Raw genomic sequence first — 13534 nt, forward strand, 5'->3', positions numbered from 1 at the left:
TTTTTAGTCGAACATGAGGATACTCTCTTGTCTCTCTTTTGGTCCAAAATAGTTTGATGGGAGGGACCAAAGTATAAATTTGAGATATTTTTAAAAAAATGTTTATCCCTCCCTATTCTAAAAAGAGTGCTCTCCCTATCTAATGCACTGCCTTTGCTAAAAAATGTTCTTCCTATACCAAAACCCATTATAAAAGAATACCTAGGTTTGTACTTTGTATACTACCATTAACAAGCATATAGTTGGAATTTATATGGTGGGCTTTAATTCTCCACTTGTCAAATTATTCTATATATGACACATACTTTAAATCCCATTAACATCACTGAGTATCTGACCCACAAAAATATTTTGCTAATGATTTTAATTTCTAAATAAGAATAGCTTGTTAGATACAACAATTTTTATGATATGATAGGTCAAAATAATCTTTCATATGATTCCCAAGATAATGTTTTGATAGAGAAACAGTGAAGAATGTGAAGCCATGACAATCTTATTCGGTTTAGAATGGGCGAAAGCAAAGAATCATAAATCAATAATCATTGAAAGTGACAACATCAATCTCATCAAACACCTTCACAACAAACATCATACAATTAGCTGGCAATCTCATATCCACATCAGAAGAATTCGAGAAAGTAGAAAAGAATTCGATGCGGTCCAATTCAAATACACAAGGAGAGAACTCAACTCGAATGCAGACAAATTAGCGAAATGGGCAAGGAAAAGAAACAAAAGCAAGACGTGGGAGAATATTCCTTGTATTTTAGTTGATAAATATTGTAATAACGTTTTTATAAATTAATGCAAAGCTAGTTCAACAAAAACAAAAAAACAAAACATATCTACTACTTGGCTAAAATGATTGATTCAAAGAGTTTGGTACTTATTTCTAATCCCAAATTGATCAATATGAGTTGACTATTTCAATCCATCTAATTGATAGTTTGTTCATGGAGACATTTCATAAGATCTATTTCCTCATTATTACTCAAATTTCCATGAGTTTGATAAGAACTTTTGAAAACAAGTCAAATGACCAACTAGTAAAGATAAAACACTTCCATTATCATATAGATCAATAAGATATTTGTTGTAGATTCGTTTGAGTTGATTGGTGTTAAGGTATTGATTTACCGGAAACAATTATACTCATTGTTAAATGGATTGATTAAAAAACATTCATCAATAAAACATTTTAGATCCAAACATGTTGACATAGATTACTTGGAAGTTCATCAAAATGTTAGTGGAGGTAAAAAGGTAGACATTGACATATTTTGGAAGATTAGAGTGAGGAAACTCCCACTAAAAAAAAAACTTGAAGGTACAAAGCAAATATAAAATGAGGTATAATTTGGCATTATCAAAATTCTTATTATAAAGTGAGTGAGAGATGAGAACAAACATAGTATCTTACTTTCACTAAAAATCTTATTCCTTTGCATTTTAGTGCTATTAGGACCCTCCTTACCACCTCTACCCACAACATACCCTAATCCACAAACTCCTCAATTCCACCTTCAATATTTAGCTCTTCTATGTCCTCTATGCCTCTATCTGATTTCTTCCTTATCTTAGTGTGAAGAAGAATATATGTTTTTTCATCTTCTTTTATATCTTTTTCTCTATTTGGAACTCTGATTAGATAAGTAGTACTCTCTAGTCTCTACTCCTCAAAAAGAAAACCCATCTATCTTATCTAGTACTAACCAAGATAAGAAAAACAAAGAGCTTCATGTCTTTTTAGTTCAAACATCCTGACTACCATGGAAAGTAGCCGTTAAAACTCCCAAAGATTCAAACTCATAACCTAAGCATACCCATTTAGTGAGAATAGAGATCAAGAAAATGCTCTCCCCTCTTTTAATCTCTTTCGTAGTTCGATTTTTTCGAGATTTTGTCTAAAACTAGCTTCATAAATCAGTTAAGGGTAGAAAATTTTCAGGTTTTGTGGTCAAACCAAGAAGTTGTACTTTAAGCAAAAATGGTGTCTCCTTACAGTTACCCATTTCGCCGTCCTTTTGACAGAGCTCCGGCGGGTTCTCCGACGAAGACTGTTACCGGAATACCAAGAAGGGAAGCAAACTTTGATACAAACATGGTGATTATACTTGCAGCACTACTTTGTGCATTGATTTTCACTCTTGGATTAAACTCAATTATACGTTGTGCCTTAAGATGTCGTCGTGGATTTGTTGGTAGACGAAACGACGAGGAGGCGGTGGGACGACGGTCTGGTGATACGGGGATGAAAAAACGAGCTTTGCGCCAAATGCCAGTGACGGTGTATGGGTCAGTAGAGAATGTTATTCCGACGACGGACTGTCCAATTTGTTTAGGTGAATTTGTAGAAGGTGAGAAGTTAAGGGTATTACCAAAATGTAACCATGGGTTTCATGTTAGATGTATTGATACATGGCTTCTATCACACTCGTCGTGTCCAAATTGCCGACATTCGTTATTAGAACCCGCAGTAGCAGTGGCTTCTGTCGATGCCGGAGTCCAATCACCGGAGACAAGAAATGAGTCCAATGACATTGGAGTGGTTGTGATCCTAAACAACATGAGTTGAGCTTTAGTTTTTTTTTTTTATTGTTTATGTTTCTTTCCGTATACTAATGTGAGGAAACTAAACTATAGACGAGCTTATTTTGTAGTGAATTTGTGGGTCCATGTTTCTTATCTGATGATTGGTCAAGAGAATAGGCCGACTTTGGTCAATCACACTTGATTTCAATTGGGAAGACAACTTAATCTTGAACCAAAAATTAATTTGTTTTCTTTTTTTTTTTTTCTGTCAAAATCTGATGTTCTTTTTTTTTTTTTTTTTGTTAAAGGGGTCAAAATCTGATGTTCTGACTATATTCATGGCTACCTCCGGCCACCACCACCACGGCACCACCACAATCTTCACTGGTGCAATCGAATTTCTGAGGGTAGATCAAATGTCCCCTTGTTCGATGATTTTAATTTATACTCCCTCCGTCCCAAATTAAGAGTCCCATATTGGGAATCCAACTTATTTTCACATTTTCTCTTCTTCCATGTTTACCCTTATTTATTTGATAATTTTTCTTGAACTAATTCAAAGATTACAATTTTTATTCTAGAATTACATGTAACCATATTAATTTCTCACTTGGTTAATCTAAAAAGAGTGGATTTGTTCATTGGAAAACAAATTTTTGTATTGGAAATAATCAAATGTCTTAATTAACTTAATTAATGCACCACATATTAGAAACATATAAGAAAGGGTATTTATGGAAAAGTAAGGGATTTTATGTGATAAAAAAGGAATGAGACTCTTAATTTGGGACATCCAAAAAAGGAATAGTGGACTCTTAATTTGGGACAGAGGGAGTAGTTGTTTTAGTATGTATATGCGTAGCGCCCCAAATTCCAAATCTCAAGCTAACCGCCTTAAAATCGAAGATTTGAGACCTTCAAACTGGATCCACGAGCAACACCTATCATGAGTGCACAATCAATACCTGAAAAACAAAATAGCTAGGTTAAAATCCAGCTGCAGTAGATTTCCTCAAACCTAAGTCTCGGGTAGGCAAACTCAATCCCCAATCAAGGAAGCATTACATTCATATTCATTATTGGTATTATCTGAAATTTAACGGTGAATACTAACATAATATATCAGATTTATCCAATTCCTCTCGAAACTAATAATTTATGTCCTTTGATTAATTATTAGGTTTTCAGGTTCTCGTATTGTAATCTAATACTAACCTTGATAATACAACAATCTTTCCTCCTTTTTCCAGCAGATATAAAATATCATGCATTTAACTAAGGTAAACCTTTATAGCACCAAACTTGACATATACGTCGACAAACATATTATGTCAAAAGACACAATCATCAAACCCTTGTTCAGGTATCTCAAACCAATACACAACAAACATTAACCCTTATCAAGAATGACAAACAAGTTCACCAAACAATTCAAGTCAACAACACATGACAAGTTAGAAGGGATGATGCGCACAGTAGATCCTCGCGTGGATCACAACGTCAAACAAGCAAATAACAATAATAGTTGACAATCATAGACTCACCACTAGAAGGTATCTACCTAGAAGATACATTGCCTAAAGAACATAAACCATGTGAATTATCTCAATAAATTCGTCCATTGGAGACTGTCTCGACACCTAGTACGAAAACTATTATAACTCCTCACTCAGAACTCCAATTAATGCACCGTTTGAACCACTATAAAGTAGACAAACAAACCTTTCCAACCATACAAGAGACACACCGAGATTCATTATCAATCAATACCAGATTTAATTTTAATCTAGACCGAAATACAGTAGGGACTGTTCTGCCACCTCGTACGAAAACTATTATAACTCCTCACTCGGAACTCCAATTAACTCACCGTTTGAACCACTAGAAAGTAGACAAACAGACCTTTCCAACCATATAAGATACACACCGAGATTAATTATCAATCAATACCAGATTTAATTTTAATCTACACCGAAATATTATCCTCTATAGAAGTTTTATGGAATTCAAGATAAAACTAGTATCTAGATCATTCAATCATTCTTTATAGAACTTATGTGATTAACAATACTAAAACTATCATGGAATAAATTGAAAAAGCCTACAAAAGAATTAGGAGATAGGAAATCTACCTCTTTTTGCCTTAGATGACATCAAGACCACAATCATGTCTCTTTCTCTCTCTAGAGAACTTCATCTCTACCTCTTTTCTTCTTTATTCATTCTTCCTTCACTAAGGAGTGGCTTGTTGAAGATTAAGAAGATATACAAACTATATCATAAACAATACATAGATTTCTTCAATTTGTTCATCAAAATCTTCTCCAAAGAATACCATCTCTCTTTCTCTCTCTAAGTTTTGTTCTAGATCTACAAAAAAGCTCTACACCGTTTTTATATAATCACCTCAAGCAACCCTATTTTTTTTCCTTCTAACCCACTTCTATTTTATGATACTCCATCCCACTAACTTACTCTTCATGTTAGGCCTAAATTGACTTGGAATTTTGTTATTTCCACCTAATTTGATATAAATAAGAAAATAGGGGTGTTACAATATGTTTCCCAGGGGAATTTCACGAATCAAAAGTCAATACCATTCCGTCTTCTCATGTTTGTCTGAGGGAGAAAGACACCCTCCTCCCTTATTATATAGATTGCAATATAAATAACTTTGCTCTTGAACAATAACCTCCATAACCTCAATATCTAAGCTTTTGTCATGGTTGTTGATGGCAAAGTTTGAAATGGGATAATAGTGGTTTCTTCGTCTCATTTTAAGTTTAAAAGTCGAAAAAAGAAGTATTTCTCCTTTTGGGCACTTTAACCATTGTTATGGGTCAGAAAATAGAATCTTATCATCTTTAGACTCTACTTTCTTTATTAGATAATAAAAGCAAGTTATAAACTTATAAAGGTCTAACTTATGAAAGAAAAAAAATGTATTTGGAAGAGATTCTGACTAGGACAAACCTAGAGACAGACCCAAAGACGAACTTAGAGATAAATCTGGCCGTCTATTTTGTATCAGATTGGTTAGATTGAATCTTGGCCATTAAACTATAATCTATTACAATCTTTAATTTCTCATTAAACATTCCATTTATATCTCTCATTAACACATTCTATTATTTCAAAAAAATTGAACATTTCATTCATGAATTAATTACCCTTTAAAATGATTTGAGTATAATTAAAAGAATAATGAAGGGATTATCATGAATCAAAAGTCAATACCATTCCGTCTTCCCATCAGTTTTCACACCATTAATGGAGAAAATAATGAATTTCTTTTTATTTCAATTGCAGAATATCTATTATTAGGTTTTTAATAACCAAACTGATTTGTTTTCAAATTCTACAGGTAACACCAACCTATACAATCTGAGTTTTTTTTTCTTTTTGTATTTTTGTTTCTTGAAATGTACCTATTAAGAAACTCAAACTATTAGATGGGTGAAATATTTGCTCTTTTTAATCATGTTATGTTCTTTTCTCTGCAGCCGAGGTGTTCGATAAATTGAGGTATTCAGTTTTGAAAAATAGTGAAATGTTGCGCTTTTTTCTAGATTTTATGAGCAGCTCCAGTGTGCAGGATTTCCAAGATTTTCAATCTCGGTAATGTATCTTTTGGTTAATAACTTTTCAACTTCTTTAGTTTTTTCTCATTTTTATTCTGCAAAATGAATGTTAGATTTTAGTACAGTTGAAAAGGGCTAAACAGTTTTTATCAAAAAGTGTAGCTCAGTTTCTAAACTTACTTCTTAACATCCATCTAGTATTTCATTTGTGATTAGTATCATCTAACTATTAATTTTATAAGTTAGTTATATGTATTTGTAATTTTAGTTTTATCCCTATTGAAAAGGTTTCTGCTATAAGTTCATCTATAAGCTTATGTAATTTTGTATAATGTGGTCCTTACAAGGGATCAATTTGAATAATTTTAATACCCACGCTTAATTATAGCATTTTCTTTTACCTCTGTCAATCAAGTCGTTGACGAGTTTAGAGAAGACAGATTCGCAGAGAGTAGTAAACATTCAATCATCAAAGTATTTAGATTTATAATATCTATATAATAAAACAGGTTGGAAAATGCTGACTAGGACAAATCAATAGATAAATCCAGCCGTTTGTTGAGTTTTTTTCTGAAATCTTGGCCTTTAGATCCGTTACTTACCTTGACAAAAAAAAAATGCATTCACCCACTCAAAGAAAGAAAGTAAATAAAACTCTTGGTCTGGGCCGTCAGATACGGAGATACGGTTAACATTCGTTATGTGATCCGTCGGATGATAAGCTTTCCCACGTTGTTTCATTCGTCTCCCTCTCTCTTCGTGCGTTGGTCTCTGCGTCTCTTCGTTTATCTCTCCAGCCCAAACGTTACAAACTTAAAAACATAAAATCCTTTCCTTATCAATATCAAAACCGAAATCTTGAAATCTTCTTCATCCCCAAATCTTCATGGCAGAAGAAATAACCGAAGTAGAAGATTCACGCAGAAATTCTCGAAGTCAGCTTAATGAAATATACCCCTCTTCCTCTCTCTCTCTCTAAAAGTATAAGTGATAGTTTGGAAATTTTTCAAAGTGGAAGAAGTAGAAACCCTAACCCAACTCCTAATTTATTTTTTTTTCTCTGGTGTAAATGGATGCCAACTCTCAGTACCGCCGTCTTCGGTTAGTTTCAACGCTCTCTTCTCTAGACTTTATTTCTTTATTCGTTATTATCCCCCTCTTATGTGGTCCAAATTCATAAACAACCGAAGATTAATTTTTTGAATTAAGTTTTTGTTTTATGCAGGTAGAAATATCTCTTCCACTAAGAACAAATTATACAGGTTTGTTACTATTATAAATTTTCTGTAATTTGATTTCCATCGGGTTTGAATCCATTTTCATGATTGAAGGGGGAGTAATATACAAGCTATTCAATTTTGGGTTGAAAATACTTCTGTAAAGGGAAGTAATTAGATTCTTCTCTAAACCCTCTTTCCTCTTCAAATTTTCAATTGTAATGTATTTGGTTTACTAATGAATAAGGATGAGTTATAGTAGAATTTTACTAATGTATTTCTAAACCATAGATCTAAATTTGTGCTAAATCTTCCTGAAGCTTGTAGATTTTTTTGTAGAATTTTTGTGTTAAGTTAGTAGTGTATTATGGGTTGTTGAAAGAGGCCATTAAAAGCAAAAATGAAGTTGCATATACTTTTGTTGTTAATTGTGCAGTTTTGTAATTACTCAGTCTCGGTCGAGAACAACTTCACATCATTTATTTGAAGGTAAATCCCATCTCTATGGATCATTTAGTTAGGGTTCTGATTCAACTTACAATTTCACTCTCCTTTCTTTTGATTTCAGGGTACATATGAATCAAGGTGACGCCGGGTATTGTAAAGTTGAGGTTTATTTGATGTTTAAATCGAAATCGATTTAGATTACAATCTAAATCAATGTTTCTAATTAATTTAGGTCTTCTCACATAGTTTTAGCCTTTTTAGATTTTGAATCATTAAGTTCTGTACAAATTGGAACGCAATAGATTACTGGATAACGATATATTTTATGTTTACATACCCCATGAAAAATACGCCTAACCATGAAAAGTTTTTAGTTGAGAGAGTGGAGGTGTACAATTTCATGGTCTCAATTGGTAGTGGAAACTTTTGAGTTTTTTTTACTTATGTAGTGGTACCATTTCTTTTGTTATCATATACCTGATTGCCCTCGATTTCTCAGTTATTATCACCTATTTGAGAAAACAAATACTCCCTCCGTCTCACAATGAAAGTCCATTATTCCTTTTTGGGTTGTCTCACAATGAAAGTCCCATACTATATATAACCTATAATATCCAATATTTTGGCAAATATACCCCTCCTTAATTCTATCAACATCAAGTGCATTTATTAGGAAAGATAGTGCATGCACTAGTTTTGTCCAATAAAATTCACTAGATTGAATTACAATAAATGCTAGCACTCTTTTTTAATGAGGACAATATGGGAACACACAAAACGAAAATAAATCGGGTGAGTTTCGATAATGGACTATCATTGTGAGACGGAGGGAGTATGAAAGATTGAGACTTCAATGACAACTTTATAACTCTTTAATTATTCTATGCCTTCTTGTGCAGGAGTTGGATTCAACTCTTTCATAAACATGAGAATCCAAGTTCTTAGCAGTGAGTAACTTCTAACATCTATGATACACTTTCCTAATATTGTTTTTGCAATGTGCTTAGTGAAATTATTTCTATCTTTAAATCTAAAAGATGATGCATTAGCTTCAGTGATTACTGATTAGGATGAATTTCGTATCTTAGACCTCCGTATAGCTTTTTTGATACTTATTTGTGCAACCTATATATGCATATATATATATTGACCTAGAAAAGTTTTTATGTTCTCCCTTTTTCCTAAACCCATCATTGGTTTTTTATCAGTTATCCTTGGTAGGTGCTTTCGAGAATACAGGTTTGGTTGGGGACATATAGAATATGAGTGGAAATATCTATCTAGAGGGCGAATCTCTTGAAGACCCACATCAGGATTGGTACAAACAGTTAGATTCCGCAAATATCTATTAGGTGGGCACACTAGCACCTATAGCCTCCTTTCACTTCTCCACACTACTTTCCTGTTTTCTTCCCGGACACATTTCCTCTCGCTCACTAAAAACCACTATATCATAAACAATTTAAAATTTGCGTCATCATTTTCCTTCATATTGTGGGTTCAATTTCAGGAATTCAGGGCCCGTCGAGAAAGGTTAGTATTTCTCAATGATCATAAGCTTATTTAACGGTTTAAAGGTAACTTTGTTTTCAAAATTGATGTAGTTCGTTTCGGTTTCTGTTATTGATAATTTTCAAAATTGTGAAGGTTGTAAATGATCTCCTAGGTCTAAATGATAAAAAGAAGTTGAGGTTCAGATAAGTCATGAAAAATCACAATACACTTCAAGCTCTCCAAAGAAGACAATGTGAGAACTATGCCGACACATAATGATACAAATTCGAAAACCAAAAACGGTGAAGAGAAGGAGAAGGTGATCGTGAAGACAAAGTCTGAACCAACATAACAAGAAAGTTTTTTTTAGGTTACTATACAATAATTCATTTGGTCCTATCCTTAAACTGATCGTTGTGTGGTCATAATATTGTGCAATATACACATAGTAACTCATGAATTCGACAAAATATGACCCAGAACTACCTCGAAGTTGTAACAACCCTTACAGTAGATGTCATATTTTCTATTTCTGGAACCTTTTGGTAAACTTTAATTCTACTTTTGTTCTATTATTTTTAACATTGTGCGGCACGGTGAAGAGAAGGAGAAGGTGATCGTGAAGACAAAGTCTGAACCAACATAACAGGAAAGCTTTTTTAGGTTACTATACATTAATTCATTTGGTCCTATCCTTAAACTGACCGTTGTGTGGTCATAATATTGTGCAATATACACATAGTAACTCATGAATTCGACAAAATATGACCCAGAACTACCTCGAATTTGTAACAACCCTTACAGTAGATGTCTTATTTTTTATTTCTGGAACCTTTGGTAAACTTTAATTCTTCTTTTGTTCTATTATTTTTAACATTGTACTACCCTTACAAAAAGTCGGCACTTTTGTCTCTCTACACCTGTTCCTCTGCATCTTGATAATGTTTTGTTTACATAATATTCACATTGTATGGCCTTTAATGTTAATGTGTTTTGAGTCTGTCGAGTTGGATTACCTAGGATACTTTAATAGTAATATTCACATAGATAGTGTGTTCGACAGATTTCGCCGTGCCGGAGGCACGGGCTATACTCTAGTCTATATAACAAAACACAAAAGTTGTGACTAGGACAAGCTGAGTAGGACCAAAAAGAATAAAATTGCCATCTGGGACAACATAAATGACAGCCACAGAGCCACATAGGCATATACGGTGGAATGAATCTGGACCCTTTACATAAATCAAACGGCCCACCGAATCTCGTGTCTCTCTCTCTCCTTCAATCAAATGAACCGGCCAAATTCTTCCTCTCTCATGTGCTGCCTTTACTCATTGAATTTGCAAATTTCCAAATTCCAACAACCTCCCCCTTTCCCTGTCGCACTGCTTCCTCTCCTCCATTATTTTCTTCTTATCTCTATCTTTTTATCAGACGGCAACATTCTCGCTTTCTCCCATCTCAATTTTTTCCTGTTCTAGGGTTTAAACCATACTCAGTCACCAACTTCAATCAAATGGTTGTAACCAACCTGGTGAGAATATGTGATTCTACAACTTGCATCTTTTGGAGATAAATCAGTGAGATCCCACAGAGAAGATGAGTCGCAAAGTTTTGATGGCCTCAGTCTAATGTTTCAGCAAAATCATATGGATCTTCTTCGCCTATCACAAAATATGAATTTTCTCCAACTTTTTTCAAATTGTTAGAAGAACCCAAGAAGCTTAATTACAATGTAAGGATCGTCTGCTCTTCCTAAAAGAATTGGTTTAGTAATATCTAGAAAAGCTAATGTGTTCTCTAGGTTTCTTGTGTTTTATTATAGCTTTTATATCTATACAGGAGTTGTTGATGGGAGGTATGAAGCTATCAAGTTCAAGGTGAAGTTATTAGCACTTACTTGTTTTGTAGAATAAACCATGAATCATATTACTTTTGGTTATTAGTTGGATTATTTTCTTGTGATCAAAATCCATCTCTTTGTTGTTTAAGTTTTTCATAAGTTGGATTATTTTCTTGTAATTCATATGTAATTTTCCTTCTTTTTTCAGTTCTTGAATTTTCACCGTGTAATTGCAACCTTAGATACAATTGTACCTTCCAAAAAAAATTAATTTTTCACAAAAGAAGGCTACTTAATAGGCATGATAATTCAATCGTTTGTTCGTCACGTTTGTCTTAATATAAAGATTCCAAACTTGTTTATCCTAGATTATCTTCACTTGGTTTACCAAATGGGTTTTAATATATACTTGGTAATATTTTAAATATAGTTTGCCAATACTTCTAAGATGTTGCAGCCCTAAATTGATTATAACTCTTCTCCTTTCCTTACTCTTCTTTTGTTCTATGTTATCTGTCATTGCCACTTATTTACGCAATTTGAGTTTATTTCGTCTTCACTCTTTACAGATTTATTTGGTACAAGGAGAGGAAAGAGGTAGAGAGGATGTAAACAGAGAGGTATGTGGTTTTTTGCAAAAGGAGATGTTTGTGAGAAAGTCCCCTTCATTTGGCATCAAGAGCAAAAGAAATAAATAGTTGATAACGACTTCATTTTCATTCACTTATCAATTAGGTTAATATCAATTTTTATGTTCTTGAACATGCTCTATTATTTACGTAAAGCGCGATAGGGTTTTTTCAAGGTGGTCACCGGATTTTTCTTGAAATGGGTGTCACTGTCTAATTTTCTTATCAAATAGTGTGACCCGTACCTTATAATCAATTGAGGTTATATAATGTGGTTACTAATGTTAATATTATGCAGAGGTTGTGGTGATCCCTCCATATGTGTTCCTTGCCTCTGTATAAAATTCGCTTCGATCCGTGTTTCATGTCGCTGCACATAATTGTTGAGTGTAGTAGTAGTTTTTCTTTTACGAGTTAGGGCTTCTTTTTCGATCCAAATAACTGAAGTTGCTCTTCTTTGAACGGTTGATATTGCTCTCTCGATTTTCTTCAAACCCGCAGTTTTCTTACGATTGAAACTGAACATAAAGCCATAAAGGTCAGCTTTTGTTTTCTATTTCTTATTCTTCTTTTGCAGGGCTGCTACCTTTGTAAGGATTTATACCAACTTAGCTAATGTCTTACGGTTAATGGCTATGTTTTTATTCTTTTAAAAAAATTTGTTCTTTTTTTGCTTTGGGGATTCTATAGTTAATACTTTCATATGTTTAACTGTTATGTTCTTCATGTACTCTTTACGCTTTTCCAAACCTAACTATAACTATTATTTGCAGATAAAAATTTGAAAGTAGGAAACAATAAGTTATCGAGAACATAAATGAAATTGTCAAGTTTTGCTTGCTTTCTGTTTTAACCTTTAACTTCTCAAATATTCCCAACATTCATCATTATTTTATATAAGATTTAATAATCTAACTTTTTTTCAACGACGTAACACTTGCCATGTAATGACACTTCATTGTCCCTGAACTGTTTCAGATGAATCACATCCTCTTGCTTTCTGGTTTCTTGTTAAACGATTGTTTATTTGCTTATTTCTCCCATAACCCGAATTACCTATCATGGTTTCGAAAATTTTATGTGTTTCTATAATTGATCCCATGGTTTTTTTTTTAAGTGATGTGTAAGATTATTTTGTCTTTTTAGTGTTTGAATGTGAGATGAACTAAGGATTCAAATTATATAGCTTTCATGTAATAAGTTTCTAAGACAATGTTTCTTTGTTAATTTTGTGTTAATTGTTATTGTCTCGAAGTCTATGAAATGTATTTCTCATGTGTTTGGTTATCTAGATTTTAGCAGCATTGTCGATGGAGGAGATGAAACAAACTTTCTTATCTTAGTATCTTTTCCTGCTTCCTCTCTGTATTGCTTGTTCACTATATGTTTAAAATTTGAAGGTGGGGATCTTCATTGTACTTATTCTACGGAGTTGTTTCGTTTAATAAATAATCTTTTGGGGACGATCTAATATTTTATTTCAAGATGATACATTTATGTTTTTTCGTTGTGATCTTTGGAGTTTTTGTCATTAATTATTTCATTTCATTACGGCGGAATAAAAATGTATGCTCTTTTGAAATGCTTCTTTGTCATGGCTAAAGGAGACACACCTCCAGAGAAAAAAAATAGCTCCCAATTTCTCTCTGTTGCATTAGGATGCTCTTTTGAAATGCTTCTTTGTCATGGCTAAAGGAGACACACCTCCAGAGAAAAAAAATAGCTCCCAATTTCTCTCTGTTGCATTAGGAAAAGCCAAAGTCCCTTTTTAATTGATATAGGGTTTTG

At 33.3% G+C, this 13534-nt stretch overlaps 1 protein-coding gene and 1 long non-coding RNA gene across 9 annotated transcripts; both read left to right on the top strand.

Annotated features, from left to right (window-relative positions):
- Window positions 1-1441: 1441 nt before the first annotated feature.
- LOC147549881 (RING-H2 finger protein ATL74-like) lies at window positions 1442-2667 on the top strand. The gene has a single exon (XM_086669672.1). It carries the CDS (start codon window positions 1991-1993, stop codon window positions 2576-2578), a length of 588 nt encoding a protein of 195 aa, XP_086525798.1. The 5' UTR covers window positions 1442-1990; the 3' UTR covers window positions 2579-2667.
- Window positions 2668-6870: 4203 nt separating this feature from the next.
- On the top strand, window positions 6871-9856 carry LOC147549882 (uncharacterized). 8 transcript variants are annotated; one of them, XR_015238836.1, is made up of 6 exons: window positions 6871-7217; window positions 7342-7822; window positions 7902-7938; window positions 8680-8727; window positions 9002-9313; window positions 9428-9856. It is a non-coding gene; the product is annotated as an uncharacterized LOC147549882 (long non-coding RNA). The 8 variants fall into 8 exon arrangements; XR_015238834.1 differs by having other exon boundaries at window positions 7902-7944; window positions 8989-9856; XR_015238831.1 differs by having other exon boundaries at window positions 7902-7944; window positions 9002-9856.
- Window positions 9857-13534: the final 3678 nt, after the last annotated feature.

Source organism: Eschscholzia californica, unplaced genomic scaffold, assembly GCF_041429995.1.
Source record: "Eschscholzia californica isolate CP2 unplaced genomic scaffold, dmEscCali1.0.p SCAF_3, whole genome shotgun sequence".
In the NCBI taxonomy this organism is placed as follows: Eukaryota; Viridiplantae; Streptophyta; class Magnoliopsida; order Ranunculales; family Papaveraceae; genus Eschscholzia; species Eschscholzia californica.